Here is a 25017-nt window from a genome sequence, read left to right on the forward strand (position 1 = left end):
TGCAATAAATCACCTCAAAATATTCCATTGCTACATTTAAACTTATTTTCATGTAACCAACAAGCAATGACAGTGGTAGCATCCTTAACCAGCATTCAATTTTAGCATTTAAAGCACAGAATCAAAGCAGTTTTGTGTTGGTAAAATCACCATGAAATATCTTTCCGGTGATGATCAGTCTAAAAGCTGTTCTGAACCAGCTGTAAAAGAAAGCATAGATGAAAGGATTAAGCATTGAATTAGAAAGCGTAAGCCAGTTTAGTGTTTCGATCACAGCAATCGGAGTTACACCAAAGGTCAAAGGCTGAAAAATGATGTAAATGAAGTAAGGTGTCCAACATAGAATAAAAACTCCCATAACTATAGCCAGAGTTTTGGTAGCTTTTCTCTCCATTTTACTGACAGTTCCTGACTTTGTACTCTGACATGTTGTAGTCTGGATGATCCGTACTTGTCTCTGTGCGACAAGAAATATTCTTAAGTAGATACTAAGCATAACAATGATGGGGATAATGAAGGAAAATATGCACCCCAGGGTGGTTGATATCAAAGCATCCATTAAACAGCTTTCTTCACATTTTCCTTGATTAAATCCTGCAATTGTGATACCAATTCCTATTAGTGCAGAAACACCCCAGCTTGCCAGGATCATGATGCCAATAACATGGTGGTTTATTTTACTTCTGTAAGTCAGAGGCTGGCACACTGCATAGTATCTGTCAATAGAAATGCAACACAGGTTTAAAATCGAAGCTGTGCTCAGCGTGACGTCAAAGCTACCTCGTATTTTACAAAACAGGCCTTCATGATACCAACAGGAGAACACAGTGAACGCCATACTGAAAGGGAAAACTAGAATCCCCACAAGCAGATCGGCCACAGCTAAAGACAGAATGAGGTAGTTAGTCGGGCTGTGGAGCTGTCTGAAGTAAATGACAGCGATTATCACAAGAAGGTTTCCGCATATTGTGCAAACAGACAATAAGCCGAGAAAAACATACAAAGCAACGCATACAATTGAAGGATTACTTGTAAATATATAAGTTGCATTATCTAATACGTAGCAGGGATGGATGTAATTAAACACATTGGTCTTGTTGACTGTCAGCTCTGGTTCCATCTGTACGGATTCCTGTAAATACAGTTTTCATTAATAAACAAATAGACAATTGAAACATACAACACCATCAACAGCGAGTAAAAAAAGTGAACATATCAAAATATTTACAGAGTTTGAAAGGATACCTGGTTAGTAAGTGCATCAGTGCTGCCCTTGCTTTCTGTGTAACGCTTTTGAACCTCTGCGTAATTACCATAATTAATGCGGATATCTCTTGGCCAATCAGATTTGTGTCTTGACATAAAGTGGATGTGTTTTGAAGTAAAGTATTACAGTATACTAGTCATATACACTGCTCAAAAAAATTAAAGGAACACTTTGAAAACAAATCAGATCTAAACTGGGGGAAAAATGATCTTGAATATCTTTCCTGTTAATAAGTGGGTGATGTATTAGTAACAAAATGATGCCACATAATTTGATGGAAATGAAAATGATCACCCTATAGAGGGGGGAAATCAAAGACACCCCAAAAATGCAAGTGAAAAAATGATGCAGCACACTGGTCCATTTGGCTAAAATGTCATTGTAGCAACTCAAAATGATTCTCAATAGTTTGTGTGGCCCCCACGTGCTTGTACGCATGCCTGACAACGTCGGGGCATGCTCCTAATGAGACTACGGATGGTGTCCTGGGGGATCTCCTCCCAGATCTGGACTAGGGCATCACTGCGGTACCTGGACGCATGGAGGAGATTCCAGGAGACAGGTAGTTACTCCAGGAGAGCTAGACAGAGTCGTGGAAGGTCCTTCAACCCTCAGCAGGATCGGTATCGGCTCCTTTGTGCAAGGAGGAACAGGATGAGCACTTCCAGAGCCCTACAAAATGACCTCCAGCAGGCCACTGGTGTGAATGTTTCTGACCAAACAATCAGAAACAGGCTCCATGAGGGTGGCCTGAGGGCCCGACGTCCTGTAGTGGGCCCTGAGGTCACTGCCCAGCACCGTAGAGCTCGATTGGCATTTGCCATAGACCACCAGAATTGGCAACTACACCGCTGGTGCCCTGTGCTCTTCACTGATGAGAGCAAGTTCAACCTGAGCACATGCGACAGACGTGAAAGGGTCTGGAGATGTCGTGGAGAACGTTATGCTGCCTGCAACATCATTCAGCATGACCGGTTTGGTGGTGGGTCAGTGATGGTCTGGGGAGGTATATCCCTGGAAGGATGCACAGACCTCTACAGGTTAGATAATGACACCCTGACTGCTATTAGGTATCGAGATGAAATCCTTGGACCCATTGTCAGAACCTACGCTGGTGCAGTGGGACCTGGGTTCCTCCTGGTCCACGACAATGCCCGACCTCATGTGGCTTGTGTATGCATGTAGTTCCTGGAGGATGAAGGAAGTGATACCATTGACTGGCGCCCACGTTCACCTGACCTACACCCAATAGAACACCTCTGGGACATTATGTTTAGGTCCATCCAGCGCCTCCAGGTTGCTCCTCAGACTGTCCAGGAGCTCATGGATGCCCTGGTCCAGATCTGGGAGGAGATCCCCCAGGACACCATCCGTAGTCTCATTAGGAGCATGCCCCGACCTTGTCAGGCATGCGTACAAGCACGTGGGGGCCACACAAACTACTGAGAATCATTCTGAGTTGCATCATTTTTTCACTTTCATTTTTGGGGTGTCTTTGATTTCCCCCCTCTATAGGGTGATCATTTTCATTTCTATCAAATGATGTGGCATCATTTTGTTACTAATACATCACCCAATTATTATCAGGAAAGATATTCAAGATCATTTTTCCCCCAATTTAGATCTGATGTGTTTTCCCAGTGTTCCTTTAAGTTTTTTGAGCAGTTTATTTTAGTACCACCAGGATTTTACTGAAATGCTTGATTCCACGGGTAGCTTTTTCACAAAGTTGCGGAAGAAGTTGTGACGCTTCAAGGTTGATTTTTTTTTCAATAACTTCAATAACAGTGACATCATCAGATTGTGATAAGTTGTTGTATGAATTGTCTTGAATGGATAAATCAAAAGGCAGGGAAGTTGTATTTGCTATATTTGTCAAACACTGAGTAGGTTTACATGCACAAAAAAAACGCATTATTGCATGAATTACCTTAAAACCAGCTTTTACACACGCTTGTGAACGCCTTAATTAGACTGTGTTTGGCTTTTTAAAGACTGGATTAACATACCGAGATTACGCATTTGTAAACTAGTTCTGTCTTGCTTGAAAGTGTCATCGGAGCAGAGCCATTGTGGCCAGGTAGGTCCTGATTGTGTAGAAATTGATAAACATTCACTGTATGCACATTGCTAGTAGCCGTTCAAGCTAATACTGTATGTGTCCATGTTTGCATGTTTGGCGATTGTAACTTTAACTACAATCTCAAGTGTTGAAAAAAAGATAACTGCATCTACTGTTAATGGATATCAAAGACATAATTAATGCAGTACATATGAATGGTGGAAGTCAAAATGATCGTACTTTGTGATGTAAAAACGTAGCCATCACTCTGCGGCGACCTGTATTGTTTTTGTGTGGATTGCTAGCCATCCAGGTCAAGAGCCTCGTTATAAATTGAATAGAAGGCAACAGTTGTGTCTGGCAGGTACAGTCGTCCCTCGCTACATGGCGGTGCGAATATCACATCGCGTTTTAAAAAAAAATGAATGAGGAAATGATTGCTGTTTGTGGTTGAGTATGGCCTATTATTCGGTGGAGAAGTGGTAGGTTTTTGCCTGCTTACTTTGTCCTTCCTCACTCGGTTTCAAACCCATTCTTTAGAATAAATAAGTTGGAGGGTAACTAGTTAGCTTGATATACAGCATTTCGATGTTTAAAGCGGCAGCCATTTCTTGTGTCACTTCAGAGATGCCATAGCCTGCGCACAAGCGGTACGCCATGTGACGTAAACAAAGCTAGCAGTGCTGCCGAAGTCTATGCCAATGTATGGCAGATGCCTGTCAGACTTGCATGAATATATCAATAAAGTGACAAACATCGTGAGGATGGATGATAGGCTGATGGTGAGCTTTCTTTAAATGCCATGTGATCGACCCACATTCCGTTTGAGGTACTACAACAACAAGGAATTTTCCCAATGCTAACGGGGAGTTAGCATTTCTTATTGCTTATCATGTCAACTATGTAGTTAATACAAGTATAAAGGTAACTATAGGGATGTTATTTCATGTTTACAGGGCTCTAATGTTAAAAAAATGTTTTTAGAAGATCGTAAACAGGTTTTCTGTCCTTTCACTACAAAACTATTCCACTTACGGATATTGAATCCTACTTCACAGAAATTCACTTTTCGTGGTCGGGTCTGGAACCAATCAACCGCAATAAATGAGGGATGACTGTAATTGTTTTGTGGTTATCCTGGAACTAACTGTACCCTTTAGGGAATGGTCCACGCTCGGGCATGGCGGGGGTGTGGGCACAATAGAGGCTTCGGGTCGGGGGGGGGGTGGCGGCTGGGCACCGGCACTTCTGGGTGGGAGGGTCCTCGGCAAAACATCACTTCCTCCTTCACTGGTTTCAATGACGAAAAGTTAAATATAAACATTTCAACTTTCAACACAGCAAATATGCCTTTCAGTGTTATTTTTCACTGCGAAAATAATATTAACTTGCTTTTGTGTCATGAGCACTTTAAAGGTGCTGTCCCTCTTCAGCACCAAAAGACCCTTTTTTTAAAAACCAAAACATATAAGAATACAACCGGCTAGCATATGTTACCAATCCTGGTTTAAAATAACAAAATGAACAAATAAAAATTGTGTTCGGCACACAGAGTACGTACAAAAAAAGCATAACATTAGGCAATAAATTCAGATGTATGCGAGCCGAAATTGAGTTAATTGTGCAGCATAAATGTAAAGCAATAAAATGACTGAATTAATAATACAGTGTCTCTGCCCTTTAACACTCAATTGTAAAATTGGTGTTGCATATAAAAACAAATAAATAGATGTGATCATTTGGACAAAAATAAGACAAATGATTAATTATTTTTATGAGAGATGATTATTTTGTAGACATTCAATTTGACAGTAAATGATCAATCATCAAAGTATGTATGGAAATTAAGCAGTTGACTTCATTCGTTCATCATAATTAGTTTATAGTTTGCTTACGTTCAGCATTTATTACATAAGTAGAGAGGAAGGACACACGTGGCAATTTTTTACTCAAGTCATTCCATATTTATTCATTCATCTTTAATTGCTCTACTTATTTTAACTTATTTCATTTTTTCATCATCATCATTCATTTTTTATGCCGCTTATCCTCACTAGGGTTGCGGGGGTAGACTGACTTTGGGCGAGAGGCGGGGTACAACCTGGACTCGTTGCCAGCCAATCGCAGGGCACATATAGACAAACAACCATTCACACTCACATTCATACCTACAGACAATGTAGAGTCTCCAGTTAATGTAACATGCATGTTTTTGGTATGTGGGAGGAAACCAGAGAACCCAGAAAGCCCACCCACCCACGCATGGGGAGAACATCCACACAGAGGTGCCCAAACAGAGATACGAATCCAGATCTCCTTTTATCCAGATCTCCTTTAATTTTTAGCAAGTGAACAAACTTTTTAATGACAAAATATAAAACATAAATTACTGTAAGGGTGAACATGTTAAACATATGAATGACATAAATAAGCTCGGCTCTTCTTGCTCCTTTTCGGACATGTTAAATTGTGTAAGCGTAAATGTCATGTTCCTCAATGTAACTTAAGCAAACAAATAATCATCATCATCAACCATCTACACAGTTTGGTCCAAAAGTATTTGGACAGTGGCTTCATTTTAAAAAAATGATTTTGCCTTGATCCAACACCACAATACATTAGAAATCCAGTAACCACAGTGTAACGGAAGTGTTGACTTTTCTTGTTTAATTCAAGAAAGCCTTTAGCAGGTAAAACCATATCATGAAAATTCCCTCCTTTTTAGGTGCTCAAAAGTATTATGACAAGAATTCTTTGCTTTTTATTACTTGGTTGAAAAATCTTTGCAGCCAGGTGACTTTTTGTGGGTTTGGCTTCCATCAGTTTAAGTGAATAGCAGGATTTATTTTTATTATTTTGCGGATGAATAATACAATATTAAATTTTAAATTTAGACTGTGTTTGCCAAAAACACAGGCTCAATTGCTATTAACTATTTACAAACACTTCCCAGTGTCCAGTCCCAGTGTTATTGCTAACTCCATGTCAGTGAAGTCTGGTGCTACAAAAATCTCCTTTGAATATTTTTCCTGATACAATCATTTTAAAAGCAGACTGGAACCAGCTGTAAAAGAAAGCATAAATGAATGGATTGAGCATTGAATTTGACAGAGCCAGCCAGGTAAGTGTTTCAACAACCGCTATCGGTATCAACACTTGGTTTAAAAGATACACAGAAAAATACAGAAAGAAAGGACTCCAACAGATGAGGAAAACACCCATAACTATAGTCAGAGTTTTGGTGGCCTTTCTCTCCATCTTACTGACAGCTGCTCCTGTCGTCCTGCTCTGATAGCTTGTGTTTTGGATGCTGCGTGCCTGTTTCTGTGCGACAAGGAAGATCTTTACATAGATACATATCATTACACTCACAGGTAGGTAAAAGGCGCAAATGACTCCCAAAATATTTGCAAGCAAAACATCAATGTAACATTCTTCTGTACACTTTGCATAGTTTAATTCTGCAACCAAAAAGCCAATCGCAACTAGAACAGAGAGACTCCAGCTCACCAAGATCATGAACACAACAACATGAACAGTGATTGTAGTTCTATAAGTCAGAGGCTTACACACTGCATGATATCTATCTATAGAAATACAGCATAAATGTAAAATAGAAGCAGTGCTCAGTGTTACGTCGACGCTGCTTCGCACTTTACAAAGCAGTTCCTCTTGATAGGCACAATAAGTGACGGTGAATTCTACGCTGAGGGGAAACACTAAAACACCAACAAGCAAGTCAGCCACTGCCAGAGAGAGAATGAGATAATTAGTAGGAGTGTGAAGCTGTTTGAAATAAACCACAGAGATGATTATGAGAAGGTTTCCACATATTATGATGACACATAATAAACAAAGAAATATATTCAATAAAACACACTGTAAGGAATGGGTTTTTGACGGTACATAATACAGATGATCTAGTTCATAACAAGGATGTATCAAATGAGTTCGGTTAACGACGACCTCTGGTGCCATGTTCCTGGATGCCTGCAGGTCAACTCAGTTAGGAACATGCAAGATTAAAAATTGTGAATATTTTGCAGTAATCTACTAGTTCCAGTTTGGCTTACCTGCTTTGTATGAAGAGTTATTGATGACTCATCAATGTGTGTTCTTCAGAAGCATGCAACGGTGTGTAAGCTTGATTTATATCAGCATTTGTCTAATTAGCATAATATATTCATCTTCAGTTGTCCAACTGAACGTGAGACAAGGCTTTGTTGACATTAGGTACTATAGAAACCCTACTCCATGACTGTGTGAAACTTGTCTTGTTTAGATATCGTCATTCAAATATGATACATTTATCTTTTGAAGATATAAATATTGGAGAAAGAAATATTTATATATTTATAAAGAGATAAATATTTATTCTTATTTCTCCACTACTTGTGATTGGCAGCTTAAGGTAGATTTCGCAAGACCGTTAAAGTTCCCAACCAACATTACAACCACTTCTCTCAGCCCAGACATAGTACTTACTGTACATCGCAGTCCACCAAACAAGTGGTTATCCTGGAACTAACTGTACCCTGTGAAGGCCGTATTGTAGAGGCCCACGAGCGCAAGGGGGCCCAAGTATTTCGAGCTCAGTGCAGGAACAATTGCTGGAAAGCTCGCTGGTGATGAGGTTTGGGTTGTGACTGAAAGAATGTGATTGCATGTACGCGACCGAAACTAGTTTTTCTCGAGGATGGCTGGACTCACCCTCAGATTGGGTGTGGAACCCGGTCATCTGGAGGAAGCTCAGTAGAGCCACTGCTCCTTCGTATTGAGAGGAGCCATTTGGGTGGTTCAGGCATCTAGTCCAGCCTCCTTCCTGGTGTGGTGTTCCAGGCATGCCCAACCGAGAGGAGGCCCCGAGGCAGAGCTAAGAAACGCTGGAGGGATTATGTCTCACGGATGGTTTGGGCACACCTCGATGTGCCCCTGGTGGTAACTGGACAAAGTGGGGGGAGACCAGGAAGTCAGGACTTCCTTTCTGAGAGTATCTATTCAGTATCTGATATGTGGAGTGTCGATATTTTTAGCTTAGTGTATTTTAAATTACAAAAATCTCACGGCCCACCATTCTTGATTGATAATCTATCCACCTGACAGGTGTGGCATATCAATATGATGATGAGACAGCATCATTATTGTACAGGTGTGCCTTAGAACTTGAACGCTCTGGATTGGCTATATTTTATTTGAGGCAAATGGTGGTCCACCCCAATACAGTTAAATTGCACATTTTGGAGTGGCCTTTATTGTGGCCAACCTAAGTAGTGGTTACCTTTGCACGCAGTTTGCCTCCCATTGGCCAGCAATTTGCTGTGACAATACATGTCATTTGTTTATTTATGTCACGCCTCAAAAGCATGAAGACTAGTTTGTGCACTGTTTGTGTCCTTTTTATACATAAATTATGCACCTGGCAGGCAGTTGATGACCGCAAATGGTGCACATTGGCAGGAAATGACCACCGGGGCTGCCGGGCGGTCCCCCCTTCTTGCTGGAGTCTTGACTGGTCTCCTGTGTTCCCGGGCTGGTGGCGGTCTGTCTGCCTGCGGGGTGTTCTCCTCGTGTTCTCCTCTGTGGGTTGGTAAATGGGTGGGGGTTGGGGCGGTGACCGGTCTGCAGTGTGGCGGGGTGCAGGTATGGCGGGGGTGGGTGCTTTGGCGTCCGGCGGGGTACCGCTCCTCTCATGGGCCCTGTCGTGTGGTGGTTGCTTCTCTGTCCCTCCTTCGCATTCCTTGGCTTGCGTGCTTCGTGGGCGTGGCCGTGCTCTGCTCTGCGTGTAGCCCGGTTCTCTTGTGGTTGCTGTGGTGTGCGTGGGCATGGTTCCTGTTGTTTTGGTGATGGTTGCGGCTGCCTCGGGGCGTGTGGCTGGTCTGTGGCCTTTGGAGGTATGGGGGGACCATTGTGTGCGCTGTGGAGTTGGGCGGGTCAGACTGGGTGCCTTGGTGGAGCCTGGGGTGTAGCTTGCAGTCCGTGGCTTGCCCGGGTCTGTGCTGAGGTGGGTGGCCTGTCACTGAGGGGGAGGTGCAGCTTGGTGGAATGGCCATATAAGGCAATGCTGCTCAGGGACCGAAGGAGCCCCAGCCATCTCCGGAGAAACTGGCTGATGGTCCTCTGTAGTGTCTCTACCGTTGTTATTGGTACCTCATAGATTAACAGGGGCCAGAGTATCCTGGGCAAGACACCGTGCTGGTACATCCTATGACTGTGAGCCAAGAAGTCAGGTCGCTCTAAGTCTGCAGCACAGCTGCTGCATCCTCCAGGGAGCTGTCAAAGATTTTGCCCAGGCTCTTGACAGGTTTTTCGGTCACCGTTGGAATCTTAGTCCCTCCAAGTGCAAAGTGGAAATGGTCAGCCACCTTACCCTTCCTCGGGACCTGGATTTTGCTGGCTTGAAGCTCAGATGAGCTGTTCAAGCCCCTGAAGGAGCCACCTCCACCGAGGAACAGATGTAGTCATCACTGTCAAGTCGTCCATAAAGGCCCTTATGGGGGACTGCCGGGTCCCTGATCTTGATTTTGGACCTCTGCATTCAACCTCCGTGGACTTGACAATCATGTTCACGGCCAAGGAGAATAATGACACCGAGATTGTACAGCCGGTGATTATCCCCTTCTCCAAGGAGACTCTTGCGCTGAAATTGTTGTAAGAGTCCATGATGAGGTTGCAGATCTTCCCAGGAACGTGGTATCTTGTCAATGCTGTCTCGACAAGCTTGTGTGGGATGGATACATAGGCATTGGTTAGCTCAAGCCAGACAGTTGCCAAGTCTCCTTTGCTTTCCCTTGCCTCCCGGATCAACTGCATCACCACTCCTGTATGCTCCAGGCACTCCTGGAACTCGCCCCCTTCTGGACTGAGGTGTCTATGTAGGCATTCTTCAAGAGGAACTCTGTTAGTCGTTGGAACACGATCTTAATGAAAATCTTGCTCTCAATGCTGAGCAGCGAGATTATACGAAACTGCTCAATGTTGCTAGAGTTCTCTTCCTTTGGGATCCAGACGCCTTCGGCATGTCATATAGAACTTTAGGGAATAGTCCATGCTCAGGCATGGCGGGGGTGTGGGCACAATACACACTTAGGGTGGGGTGGGGTGGCTGAGCACAGGCACTTGTGGGTCGGAGGGTTCTCGGCAAAAATCACTTCCTCCTTCATTGGTTTCAATGACGAAAAGTAAAAAAAAATATTTCAACATTCAACACAGGAAATATGCCTTTCAGTGTTATTTTTAACTGCGAAAATCATAACATTAACTTGCTTTTGTGTCATGAGCACTTTAAAGGTGCTGTCCCTCTTCAGCATCAAATGACCCTTTTTTTTAAAACCAAAACATGTAAGAATGCAACCGGCTAGCATATGTTACCAATCCTGGTTTAAAATAACATAATGAACAAATAAAAATTTTGTTCGGCACACAGAGTACGTACACAAAACCATAACATTAGGCGATGAAATTGAGTTAATTGTGCAGCATAAATGCAAAGCAATAAAATTACTGAATTAATAATAGAGTGTCTCTGGCCTTTACCATTCAGCTGTAAAAGTGTTGTTGCATATAAAAACTAACAAATAGATGTGATCATGTGGACAAAAATAAGACAAATGATTAGTTATTTTTAGACGAGTTGATTATTTGTGGGCTGCACAGTGGTCTTGTGGTTAGCACGTTGGCCAACACAGTAACAGCCTGGAGATCGGGAAGACCTGGGTTCGATTCTCCCTTGGGCATTTTTGTGTGGAGTTTGCATGTTCTCCCCGTGTGCGCGTGGGTTTTCTCGGGGTACTCCGGCTTCCTCCCACATTCCAAAAACATGCAGGTGAGTTTAATTGGTGACTCTAAATTGGCCATAGGGATGAATGTGAGTGTGAATGGTTGTTTGTCTATATGTGCCCTGGGATTGGCTGGCGACCAGTCCAGGGTGTACTCCGCCTGTCGCCCGAAGTCGGCTGGGATAGGCTCCAGCATGTATAGAAAATGGATGGATGGATGATTGTTTGTAGACATTCAATTTGACAGTAAATTATCAATCATCAGCAGAAGTATGTATGGAAATTAAGCAATTGACTTCATTCGTTCATTCGTTCATCATTAGTTTATAGTTCATTTACATTCAGCATTTATTACGTAAGTGGAGAAGAAGAACAGATGTGGCAAAGAAAACCGGAGAACCCAGAGAAAACCCACCCACGCATACCCAAATAAGCTCAGATTCTTCTTGCTTATGTTAAATTGTGTAAGTGTAAATCTCATGTTCCTCAATGTAATTTAAGCAAACAAATAAACTACCATACAATCTACACAGTTAGGTCCAAAAGTATTTGGACAGTGGCATCATTTTTGTAAAATGATTTTGCCTTGATAAAACACCACAATAAATTTGAAATACAGTAACCACAGTGTAATGGAAGTATTGAGTTTTCTTGTTTAATTCAAGAAAGCCTTCAGCAGGTAAAACCATATCATGAAAATACCCTCCATTTTAAGGGCTCAAAAGTATTATGACAAGAATGATTTGCTTTTTATTACTTGGTTGAAAAATATTTGCAGCCAGCTGACATCTGAGACTTTTTGGGGGTTTTGCTTCCATCAGTTTAAGTGAATAGCATGATTTATTTTTATCATTTTCCCGATGAATGATATAGAATTGTTATCTAAATTTAGATGATGTTTGCCAAAAACACAGGCTCAATTTCTATTAACTATTGACAAACACTTCCCAGTGTCCAGTCCCAGTGTTACTGCTAACTCCATGTCAGTGAAGTCTGGTGCCACCAAAATCTCCTTGGAATATTTTTCCTGATACAATCATTTTAAAAGCAGATTGAAACCAGCTGTAAAAGAAAGCATAAATGAATGGATTGAGCATTGAATTTGACAGAGCCAGCCAGGTAAGTCCTTCAACAACTGCTATCGATAGCAACACCTGGTTTAAAAGATATATATAAAAATACAGAAAGAAAGGACTCCAACAAATCAAGAAAACACCCATAACTATAGTCAGAGTTTTGGTGGCCTTTCTCTCCATCTTACTGACAGCTGCTCCTGTCGTCCTGCTCTGATAGCTTGTGTTTTGGATGCTGCGTGCCTGTTTCTGTGCGACAAGGAAGATCTTTACATAGATACATATCATTATGATCACAGGTAGGTAAAAGGAGCAAATGACTCCCAAAATATTTGCAAGCAAAACATCAATGTAACATTCTTCTGTACACTTTGCATAGTTTAATTCTGCAACCAACACGCCAATGGCAACTACAACTGAAAGACACCAGCTCACCAAGATCATGAACACAACAACATGAACAGTGATTGTAGTTCTATAAGTCAGAGGCTTACACACTGCATGATATCTATCTATAGAAATACAGCATAAATGTAAAATAGAAGCAGTGCTCAGTGTTACGTCGACACTGCTTCGCACTTTACAAAGCAGTTCCTCTTGATAGGCACAATAAGTGACGGTGAATTCTATGCTGAGGGGAAACACTAAAACACCAACAAGCAAGTCAGCCACTGCCAGAGAGAGAATGAGATAATTAGTAGGAGTGTGAAGCTGCTTGAAATAAACCACAGAGATGATTATGAGAAGGTTTCCACATATTATGATGACACATAATAAACAAAGAAATATGTTCAATAAAACACACTGTAAGGAATGGGTTTTTGACGGTACATAATACAGATGATCTAGTTCATAACAAGGATGGATCATATGAGTTCGGTTGACGACGACCTCTGGTGCCATGTTCCTGGATGCCTGCAAATCAAGTCAGCTAGGAACATGCAAGATTAAAAGTTGTGAATATTTTTGCGATAATCTACTAGTTCCAGTTTGGTTTACCTGCTTTGTATGAAGAGTTATTGATGACTCTTCAATGTGTGTTTTTCAGAAGCACGCAACAGTGTGTAAGCTTGATTTATATCAGCATTTGTCTAATTAGCATAATATATTCATCTTCAGTTGTCCAACTGAACGTGAGACAAGGCTTTGTTGACATTAGGTACTATAGAAACCCTACTCCATTACTGTGTGAAACTTGTCTTGTTTAGATATCGTCATTCAAATATGATACATTTATCTTTTGAAGATATAAATATTGGAGAAAGAAATATTTATATATTTATAAAGAGATAAATATGTATTCTTATTTCTCCACTACTTGTGATTGGCAGCTTAAGGTAGATTTCGCAAGACCGTTAAAGTTCCCAACCAACATTACAACCACTTCTCTCAGCCCAGACATAGTACTTACTGTACATCGCAGTCCACCAAACAAGTGGTTATCCTGGAACTAACTGTACCCTGTGAAGGCCGTATTGTAGAGGCCCACGAGCGCAAGGGGGCCCAAGTATTTCGAGCTCAGTGCAGGAACAATTGCTGGAAAGCTCGCTGGTGATGAGGTTTGGGTTGTGACTGAAAGAATGTGATTGCATGTACGCGACCAAAACTAGTTTTTCTCGAGGATGGCTGGACTCACCCTCAGATTGGGTGTGGAACCCGGTCATCTGGAGGAAGCTCAGTAGAGCCACTGCTCCTTCGTATTGAGAGGAGCCATTTGGGTGGTTCGGGCATCAAGTCCAGCCTCCTTCCTGGTGTGGTGTTCCAGGCATGCCCAGCCGAGAGGAGGCCCTGAGGCAGAGCTAAGAAACGCTGGAGGGATTATGTCTCACAGATGGTTTGGGCACACCTCGATGTGCCCCTGGTGGTAACTGGACAAAGTGGGGGGAGACCAGGAAGTCAGGACTTCCTTTCTGAGAGTATCTATTCAGTATCTGATATGTGGAGTGTCGATATTTTTAGCTTAGTGTATTTTACATTACAAAAATCTCACGGCACACCATTCTTGATTGATAATCTATCCACCTGACAGGTGTGGCATATCAATATGCTGATGAGACAGCATCATTATTGTACAGGTGTGCCTTAGAACTTGAACGCTCTGGATTGGCTATATTTTATTTGAGGCAAATACTGGTCACACCAGATACTGACAGGTTTCGGATCCCCGGACCACCCCAATACAGTTAAATTGCACATTTTGGAGTGGCCTTTATTGTGGCCAACCTAAGTAGTGGTTACCCTTGCACGCAGTTTGCCTCCCATTGGCCAGCAATTTGCTGTGACAATACGATAAGACAATAAGACAAATGATTAATTATTTTTAGAAGAGATGATTATTTGTGTGCCGCACGGTGGTCTAGTGGTTAGCACGTTGGCCAACACAGGAACAGCCTGGAGATCGGGAAGATCCCCTGGGCATTTCTGTGTGGATTTCGCATGGTCTCCCCGTGTGCGCGTGGGTTTTCTCCAGGTACTCCGGTTTCCTCCCACATTCCAAAAACATGCAGGTGAGGTCAATTGGTGACTCGAAATTGTCCATAGGTATGAATGTGAGTGTGAATGGTTGTTTGTCTATATGTGTCCTGGGATTGGCTGGCGACCAGTCCAGGGTGTACCCCGCCTGTTGCCCAAAGTCAGCCGGGATAGGCTCCAGCATGCCCCCGCAACCCTAATGAGGAGAAGCGGTATAGAAAATGGATGGATGGATGAATATTTGTAGACATTCAATTTGACAGTAAATTATCAATCATCAGCAGAAGTATGTATGGAAATTCATTCGTTATTATTCATTAGTTTATAGTTCATTTACATTCAACATTTATTCCGTAAGTGGAGAAGAAGAACAGATGTGACAAAGAAAACCGGAGAACCCAGAGAAAACCCACCCACACACGGGATAAACATGCAAACTCCACACAGCGATACCCAAATAAGCTCAGATTCTTCTTGCTCCTTTTCGGACATGTTAAATTGTGTAAGTGTAAATCTCATGTTCCTCAATGTAACTTAAGCAAACAAATAAACTACCATACCATCTACACAGTTAGGTCCAAAAGTATTTGGACAGTGGCATCATTTTTGTAAAATGATTTTGCCTTGATAAAACACCACAATAAATTTGAAATCCAGTAACCACAGTGTAATGGAAGTATTGAGTTTTCTTGTTTAATTCAAGTACCCTTTAGGAGGTAAAACCATATCATGAAAATATCCTTCATTTTAAGGGCTCAAAAGTATTATGACAAGAATGATTTGCTTTTTATTACTTGGTTGAAAAATATTTGCAGCCAGCTGACATCTGAGACTTTTTGGGGGTTTTGCTTCCATCAGTTTAAGTGAATAGCATGATTTATTTTTATCATTTTCCCAATGAATGATATAGAATTGTTATCTAAATTTAGATGATGTTTGCCAAAAACACAGGCTCAATTTCTATTAACTATTGACAAACACTTCCCAGTGTCCAGTCCCAGTGTTACTGCTAACTCCATGTCAGTGAAGTCTGGTGCCACCAAAATCTCCTTGGAATATTTTTCCTGATACAATCATTTTAAAAGCAGACTGGAACCAGCTGTAAAAGAAAGCATAAATGAATGGATTGAGCATTGAATTTGACAGAGCCAGCCAGTTAAGTCCTTCAACAACTGCTATCGGTATCAACGCCTGGTTTAAAAGATACACAGAAAAATTCAGAAAGAAAGGACTCCAACAGATGAGGAAAACACCCATAACTATAGTCAGAGTTTTGGTGGCCTTTCTCTCCATCTTACTGACAGCTGCTCCTGTCGTCCTGCTCTGATAGCTTGTGTTTTGGATGCTGCGTGCCTGTTTCTGTGCGACAAGGAAGATCTTTACATAGATACATATCATTACACTTGCAGGTAGGTAAAAGGCGCAAATGACTCCCGAAATATTTGCAAGCAAAACATCCATGTAACATTCTTCTGTACACTTTGCATAGTTTAATTCTGCAACCAAAAAGCCAATGGCAACTAGAACAGAAAGACTCCAGCTCACCAAGATCATGAACACAACAACATGAACAGTGATTGTAGTTCTATAAGTCAGAGGCTTACACACTGCATGATATCTATCTATAGAAATACAGCATAAATGTAAAATAGAAGCAGTGCTCAGTGTTACGTCGACGCTGCTTCGCACTTTGCAAAGCAGTTCCTCTTGATAGACACAATAAGTGACGGTGAATTCTATGCTGAGGGGAAACACTAAAACACCAACAAGTAAGTCAGCCACTGCCAGAGAGAGAATGAGATAATTAGTAGGAGTGTGAAGCTGTTTGAAATAAACCACAGAGATGATTATGAGAAGGTTTCCACATATTATGATGACACATAATAAACAAAGAAATATGTTCAATAAAACACACTGTAAGGAATGGGTTTTTGACAGTACATAATACAGATGATCTACTTCATAACAAGGATGGATGACAGTTCGGTTGACGACGACCTCTGGTGCCATGTTCCTGGATGCCTGCAGATCAACTCAGTTAGGAATATACAACATTTATGAGGATAATGTTGCAATAATCTTGCAATAATCTACAAGTTTCAGTTTGACTTACCTGCTTTGTCTGAAGCATTATTGGTAATTGTCAATGTTTGTTCTTCAGAAGCATACAACAGTGTGTTGCTTGATTTATATCGGCATTTGTCTAATTAGCATAATATATTCATCTTCAGTTGTCCAACTGAACATGAGGCAATGCTTTGTTGACATTAGGTACTATAGAAACCCTATCCCATTACCGTGTGGAACTTGTCTTGTTTAGATGATATAGTCATTCAAATATGATACATTTTTCTTTTTATCCTTTGAAGATATAAATAATGGAGAAGGAAATATTTATATATTTATAAAGAGAGAAATATTTATCTTTATCTCTCCACTACTTGTGACTGGCAGCTTAAGGTAGATTTCGGAAGAAGTTTCCAACCAACATTACAACACTTCTCTCAGCCCAGATGTAATGCATTGCAGTCCACCAAAGTGGTTATCCTGGAACTAACTGTACCCTGTGAAGGCTGTATCAAAGAGGCCCACAAGCGCAAGGGGGCCAAGTATTTCGAGCTCAGTGCAGGAAAAATTGCTGGAAAGCTCGCTGTGCATCATCCCTGGCTGGCATCATCCCTGGCATTGTGTGTGCTGGTTGGGTGGGCCGGACTGGGTGCCCTGGTGGGTTGGGTGGGGCCCGGGGTGTAGCCTGCGGCCCGTGGCTAGCCCGGGTCCGTGCTGTCGGTGGTGCATCCTCGGTTCCTCCCTGCTCGATGTTGGGGGGTGGCCCCTGTCCTTTCTGCTTCGCTGCACCAGTTGACATACATATAGAACTTTAGGGGATGGTTTGGAGGGGGACTGGGCAGGTGAGCGGCACACCATACTTCAGCTGTCCCCCAATTTTAATTGCCTCGTTAGCTGTCACTCACACAAATCCCTACCGTATACATACACTCCCTAGGCACATAGAGGTCAGCCCTCCAGAGCTGTCCTCTTTTATTTCTTTTTTAATTTCGTTATAGACACAATACCATCTTATCACATACATGAGTGGAGCGGGCTGGATCGGGGTGCCTCAGCCTATTCTGTGACGACTGTCCACTGGGCGGGGCCAGGGCTGTGGTTGTGGACCTGTCCGCCGTCCACCGGCGTGCAGTTGCTCTCTCGGGGTGGCCTGGCCCCCAAGAGCCAGCCGACAGCCACACCCCCAAGCTGTAGGGAGGCCGAGCACCAAAGCCGAGAAGGCGAGACCAGCAGCAGACCAGCTGCCGGGCCCCACCAGCCACTGGGAGCCACAACACCCCCCTCCCCCAGGACCAATGGTGCACCACCCACGCACTGGAGCGACGCACTGGGGCCGGTGGTTCTCTGGTGGTGGGGGCTTGGCCTGGCTGCCTGTGTGGAGCGGGGCTTACTGGGAGGTTAGAGGCAGTCCCTCTCTTTTCATGCATTCTCAGTGACAATTACACGTTCACACGTACAGTATGCACACATTTATGCACCTATAGTGTATATACACATAAAGAGACATGCACACATACACACCCACAGAGATACCCGTACATGCATATATCCACACTCACAGTACATACGTACTTCCCCATAACTCACTGATTTATCCATGGTGTTATGTTGTTGGTTTTATTACAGTGATGGTGATGTCGGAAATTAGATTATAGTTATTACAATTGTGCATTACAGTTATTATCATTCTGTTCACTATTATGGTTAATATTTTCATTTCTACTATTACCACTAATTATTCACAATTCAGTATTATCACTGAGGCTGTTATTATTTTGTCCTTTCCATTATGGTCTTTATGGCCGTCATAGACATTCGCTGATGTAGTCCTGGTTGTTTCTGGTGTTTTGTTTTTTTGTTGCAATTGTTGTCGTTGCTGTTGTTCTGTCTCTCTGTATTGTCCCTGCACTCCCCTTTTGCGTTCTTTTCTCTTCTTTTCCATCCCCTCCTGCTCTGGTCCGGCCGCTCCAAATTTGCATAACAATAAACATAAAATAAAGTAAAGTAAAATCTACACTATATAACAGAGGAAGAGTATACACTAAAAAACGTTTCTTTTTGCAGCCCCGTTTACAGTTTACACATACTTCCCATCTGTTTTCCACCAATTTACTCATTGGCACGCAAAATTGCGTACCACTGCGGGGACAAAGTGTGTGCAAGTGTAAACGCCCCTTATCAGCATCTTGACATGCCACACTGTGAGGCGGATAGATTATGAATAATGAATGATGAATGCTCACTATAACACAAATATAAACAGATGTGTGAACAATGCTTGAGAGTAATCGGCCTTTTGTCTACTGAGGGAAACCTCATGAAGTTGCATAATGTCAACAAAACATTGTCCCGAGTTCAATTGGACAACTGAAGATGAATATATTATGCTAATTAGACAAATGCTGATATAAATCAAGCTTACGCACTTCTGCGTGCTTCTGAAGAACACACACTGAAGAGTTATCAATAACTCTTCATACAAAACAGGTAAACCAAACTGGAACTAGTAGATTACTGCAAAATATTCACAACTTGTGATCTTGTATATTCCTAACTGAGTTGATCTGCAGGCATCCAGGAACATGGCACCAGAGGTCGTCGTCAACCAAACTCTTATGATCCATCCTTGTTATGAACTAGATCATCTGTATTATGTACCGTCAAAAACCCATTCCTTACAGTGTGTTTGATTGAACATATCTCTTTGTTTATTATGTGTCATCCTAAGGATTCCTTATTGAGAAATTGAGTATTTTTGTAGTTACAGCACAGAAAACCTGCCTTTTTAAACATTATTAAAGTCCTCTTGACATGAAATAACACCCCGATAGTCACCTTTATACTCCTATTACTAGTGATGGGTCCAGTGACAAAGATGCGCCGATGCGTGTGCCGAGCTCCAAGGGCAAACCCTGTGTCGGTGCGCGTACCGCTTTAAGATAGTCACGTGACCAATGCAGGAACTGTGTCGACACGGCAGTCGCGCGCCAAACAGTGTTTATAAGGAAGTGCATCTGTCAATAGGATGGAAGCGCAAAACGAGCATTGAGTTATTGACGCGTTCATTACTTGGCGAATATTGCGGTCAAAGGTGGAGGACCTCTATGGAAAATGTAAATTTTCTGCCGTGTGGGATCATTTTGACCTTCTGCCAGAAAATAAGGTATTTATATCAATCTCATTTTACCCACTTCTTGTCATATTTTCCAAATATTCTGTTCTAGTGAAATTATTTTCAAAATAACTCTTAGTTTATTATTCTTTTTTTTTTTCAGGTAAAGTGTCACATTTGTGCGACAGGATTGTCTTACACTAGTGATGGGTCCAGCGACACAGATGCGAACGGATGGAACGTCCCTTAACATCTGGTAACATTCAATGTACCGAGGACCTACTTCATTATTGGAAGAGTATGCAGTCCACTTTCCCTCATTTGTTTTTATTAGCGAACCAGTTTCTATGCACACCGGCATCTTCTGTGCCTTGCGAACGCATATTCTCCAAAGCAGGAGAAATTGTAACAAAGAAACGAAATAGACTGAATTACAAAACACTGGAGAAACTCATTTTTTTTTTAAATAAAAATCTTTAAACAATGAGTCCATTGTCATTGTCATTCACAGCACTTTCACTGAGGTTTTGACATTATGACAGATGTTCACTTAATTTATCCACTGTGTCTCAAATATCAAAGAGGATTTTTAGTTCAATTACATATATGGAACAAGAATATGTGAATGCAAATACGTAAATGACGGTATTGGATACAATAGGTCATCACCAGGTATCAGTATTCAGCAACACAGTGTCAATACAGTGTGTCACTGCGTCGAAACGATACATGATGCCTCATCTACCCATCACTACCTATTACCCAATACAGTAGACATAACAAAAGAAAATAAGACATTTAAGACATAAATAAGTGTTGTGCTTGTGTGTGTTGCTTTAAATGTGTTCTCTGGTAGAGCAAAGTGAATGGCGGGACGGACAGGAAGTGACATTGACGGTTCAGAGTTGAGTTCATCTTGCCGTGGGTTACAGCCACAGGAGTAGCCCATGTTTTTATTTGGGATTATTGTGCCTGTTGTGAGATTATTCAAATCTGGAAAAAGCCTGTTGTTCTTGTTGTGATCAAGTCTGGTGCTTGTGTGTCTCACCAAACATTCCGGTAACATTAAAGACACTTAGTGATCAGTGTAGAATATACACATCACAATTTGGTTGCATCTTCTTAATACCTTATATTTGTATGTTCGTTTATTTAACCATTTTTAAGCTTGAAAATGCTTAATTTAGGCAAAGATATGTCAAATGTGCTTAAATATGCATATTGTTTTACTAACAATAGACCGTAGTCAACCACCAAACTGCATAATTTATTGATGTATTTCTGAAAAATGAGTGTGGCCGCAAAATTCTAAACACAAAGTGGTGAGGGACAACTTTATAATATTTGGCCATCTAAACAAAAACTAAGACGCGTTACATACAGTAATGGGGTTAAAGTTTCTATAGCACCGAATGTCAACAAAGCATTGTCTTACATTCTATTGGATGACTGAAGGATGAATATATTATGCTAATTAGGCAAATGCTCTTATAAAACAAGCTTACACAATGGTGCATCCTTCCAAAGAACACACATTGACGATTTACCAATAATGCTTAAGACAAAGCAGGTAAGTCAAACTGAAACTTGTGGATTATTGGAACAATACCCTGATTCATGTTGTATATTCCTAACTGAGCTGATCTGCAGGCATCCAGGAACATGGCACCAGAGGTCGTTGTCAACCAAACTCATATGATCCATCCTTGTTATGAACTAGATCATCTGTATTATGTACCGTCAAAAAGCCATTCCTTACAGTGTGTTTTATTGAACATATTTCTTTGTTTATTATGTGTCATCATAATAGGTGGAAACCTTCTCATAATCATCTCTGTGGTTTATTTCAAACAGCTTCACACTCCTACTAATTATCTCATTCTCTCTCTGGCAGTGGCTGACTTGCTTGTTGGTGTTTTAGTGTTTCCCCTCAGCATAGAATTCACCATCCCTTATTGTGCCTATCAAGAGGAACTGCTTTGTAAAGTGCGAAGCAGCGTCGATATAACACTGAGCATCGCTTCCATTTTACATTTATGCTGTATTTCTATAGATAGATATCATGCAGTGTGTAAGCCTCTGACTTATAGAACTACAATCACTGTTCATGTTGTTGTGCTCATGATCTTGGTGAGCTGGAGTCTTTCTGTTCTATTTGCCATTGGCTTTTTGGTTGCAGAATTAAACTATGCAAAGTGTGGAGAAGAATGTTACATGGATGTTTTGACTGCAACAGTTTTGGGATTCATTTGCTTCTTTTACCTTCCTGTGATCATAATGATATGTATCTATGTAAAGATCTTCCTTGTCGCACAGAAACAGGCACGCAGCATCCAAAACACAAGCTATCAGAGCAGGACGACAGGAGCAGCTGTCAGTAAGATGGAGAGAAAGGCCACCAAAACTCTGACTATAGTTATGGGTGTTTTCCTCATCTGTTGGAGTCCTTACTTTCTGTATACTTGTATTTATGTTGGAAACCAGGCGTTGATACCGAAAGCAGTTGTTGAAGGACTTGCCTGGCTGGCTCTGTCAAATTCAATGCTCAATCCATTCATTTATGCTTTCTTTTACAGCTGGTTCCAGTCTGCTTTTAAAATGATTGTATCAGGAAAAATATTCAAAGGAAATTTCTCTAGCACCAGACTTCACTGACATTAGCGTGAGCAAGAAGCATTATGGCAGATACAGAGAGGAGTCTGGAGACTGAGAAGTGTGTGTAAACAATTAACTGCATGTGAGCCTGTGTTTTTGGCAAACAGTCTAAATTCGGAAAACAAAAATATTATATTCAGCAGAGACATTATAAAATTAAAGCAATTTTGGAAACTGATGGAAGACCCACACACTGTATGGTTTCAGACATCAGCTGGCAGCAAATATTTTTCATTGTCATTTTTTCATTGTTACTTTTCAGCCTCTGAAAATGGATGCAGTTCATGAAATGGTTCTACCTTCTAAGTGGCACATTCCTCTTGAATGAATGGGAAAGCCAACACTTCATCAAACTGTGATTACTGTATTTCAAATTCATTGTGGTTGTCAAACTCCTTAAAAAATGTCGCTGTCCATATGCCTTGGGACCTAACTGTGTAGATGAATGGGATGTTTATTTGTTTGCTTAACAAGTTTCATTGAGGAACATCACATTTATACTTGTGCAATTTAACATGTCTGAAAAGGAGCAAGAAGAAGTTGAGTTTATTTATGTATCAGGTTCAAACTCCTGTGACACTCGTAATTAAAACACAGCAATATTACAGAAGAGACAAGACAACTCGCGAGGAGAACGGAGGAACGCACCAGATGCTCTGAATACGCTCTCCGAGCCCTCTCTTTTCATTTCAGCATTCCCTATCTTCAAGGTTGTGCAACTCTGACGGATAGGGTGAGCAAGCAGTTGCACAAACTGTACTTGTCTTGTTTATGTGTGTGTCTTGGAGTCAACAGACACAGTGGCGCCATAAGTCGCCACCTTCTCCGTTGCTGGGTCACCACTGTATTCCAAAAAAAAAGACATTTCTCAAGGGCAAGCACACTTTATCACGACTAAGATATATGAGTGATAATTATATTGCTGGTTAATTTATATCCAGTTCCAACAGTCACAGTTGAGTTTTTTTATGTCATTGATATGTTTAACATGCTGACACTTACAGTAATTCATATTTTATACTTTGTCATTAAAAAGTTTGTTCACTTCCTGTGTTCCAGTGTCACCTTTTTCTAATCAGTAGAGATTGTGCAGCAATAGATAAGGTATATTTTACACTGATCAAAGTAAGCAAAGAAAGAAGGTGTGTGTGGGGGGCGACAAAATTATCAAATGGGATTAAAAATAACTGAGTTTAGCAACATAAAGGAAAAGAAAAACATCACAGCAACTATCATAGCAACCATGCCTATAAGACAACCAATGTGTCGTTGCACATAGTATGCTGTAAAAGATCATCGGGTATATTGCACTGCACAAAAATATAAACACAACACTTTTGTTTTTGCTCAAATTCTTCATGAGCTAAACTCAAATATTTCAAACTTTTTCTATGTGTACCAGTTACACCTATTAAAGTCGTACAACCATCTCATCACATCATTGCATCAGTCACTTATATCGCATAAATCAGTGGGTACTCAGTTAAAGAGACAAGACAATACGTGAGATTGGGTCTGCGAGATGAGATTTGGACATGAATTTTAAAAGTACAATGAAGAAATCTAAAAAATATATGACAATATATTGCAATCTACAAGGGGTGTAATGATTCGTCCACTACATCGATTTACAGTATATTCCTATGATCCAACGACATCAATCTGTGTTCAGCAAGTTGCCATTCCGGACGACATATTTCGATCTAACATCGATTAAAAGGTCAATCAATCGATTGCATCGCTAGGAAATAAAGCATTGTATTTAAGCACGGCATGCTTTACATAGATGTGTGTTTTTTTTCGCACTTTTAATGATAAAGACGTTACACGTCACTCGATTCTAATATTCTTAAGAACGTTACGATCTACATATTTTAGCAATGCAAAAATCTGACACCGTGCACGCTCGATTTGGAGAGTCTGTGTGGAGATCTTTAAAAATTTATTTTTCCTATCGGGTGTATTTTTACTCGTATACATGTTTGTTTAGATTACGTCTTCTTTTTCAACTGGGATTGTTGGACCACATTGACTCATACGAGCATCGAAAGTTAAGTCCAACTTTAAGCCTTTCAAACTCATGGATCAGAGCTTCAGGACATAATAAAAAGGTGTATAGGATATAAATTCCCTTTAATATCTATTTGCAGATGAAATTTTGTTTAATCTGATTGTGTGAAATACGTTAATTTTTCCCCTGAATTGCTGTGTACATGCAATTTACGGTGAAATACAGCGTACGGCTGCACTGCGAGTGCTAGACCTGTACATGACACTGGACTTTTTTTTTTCTTTTTGGCCTCATGAACAACAGGAAATTGAGGTTTTGAATCTCTGTGTGGGACTCTCTGCGTGTGCGAGGGTTTTCTCTGGTTACTCCAGCTTCCGACCACATTCCAAAAACATGCATGATTTGTTAATAGAAGGGATGAGCGAGTACGCCACTATATGTATCTGTATCTGTTCACCCGTCTAACTTGTGTATCCGCATCGCTACTTGGAGTGGGCCGGGCACAAACTGCAAGCGGGACGTG

General features: G+C 41.2%; 5 protein-coding genes across 5 annotated transcripts; 1 reads left to right on the forward strand and 4 right to left on the reverse strand.

Annotated features, from left to right (window-relative positions):
• Positions 1 to 121: 121 nt before the first annotated feature.
• Positions 122 to 1120, reverse strand: LOC129172637 (trace amine-associated receptor 1-like). Its single transcript, XM_054762592.1, has 2 exons — positions 793 to 1120; positions 122 to 720 (listed from the first exon to the last, which is right to left on the reverse strand). Exons 1-2 carry the CDS (start codon positions 1118 to 1120, stop codon positions 122 to 124), a joined length of 927 nt encoding a protein of 308 aa, XP_054618567.1.
• Positions 1121 to 6314: 5194 nt separating this feature from the next.
• On the reverse strand, positions 6315 to 7307 carry LOC129172051 (trace amine-associated receptor 1-like). The gene has a single exon (XM_054761387.1). It carries the CDS (start codon positions 7305 to 7307, stop codon positions 6315 to 6317), a length of 993 nt encoding a protein of 330 aa, XP_054617362.1.
• A 4780-nt stretch (positions 7308 to 12087) lies between these two features.
• Positions 12088 to 13080, reverse strand: LOC129172052 (trace amine-associated receptor 1-like). Its single transcript, XM_054761389.1, has one exon. The coding sequence runs from the start codon at positions 13078 to 13080 to the stop codon at positions 12088 to 12090; it is 993 nt and encodes a 330-aa protein (XP_054617364.1).
• Positions 13081 to 15669: 2589 nt separating this feature from the next.
• LOC129172056 (trace amine-associated receptor 1-like) lies at positions 15670 to 16659 on the reverse strand. The gene has a single exon (XM_054761393.1). The coding sequence runs from the start codon at positions 16657 to 16659 to the stop codon at positions 15670 to 15672; it is 990 nt and encodes a 329-aa protein (XP_054617368.1).
• A 4831-nt stretch (positions 16660 to 21490) lies between these two features.
• Positions 21491 to 22483, forward strand: LOC129172053 (trace amine-associated receptor 1-like). Its single transcript, XM_054761390.1, has one exon. It carries the CDS (start codon positions 21491 to 21493, stop codon positions 22481 to 22483), a length of 993 nt encoding a protein of 330 aa, XP_054617365.1.
• Positions 22484 to 25017: the final 2534 nt, after the last annotated feature.

This window comes from Dunckerocampus dactyliophorus, chromosome 19, assembly GCF_027744805.1.
Source record: "Dunckerocampus dactyliophorus isolate RoL2022-P2 chromosome 19, RoL_Ddac_1.1, whole genome shotgun sequence".
In the NCBI taxonomy this organism is placed as follows: domain Eukaryota; kingdom Metazoa; phylum Chordata; class Actinopteri; order Syngnathiformes; family Syngnathidae; genus Dunckerocampus; species Dunckerocampus dactyliophorus.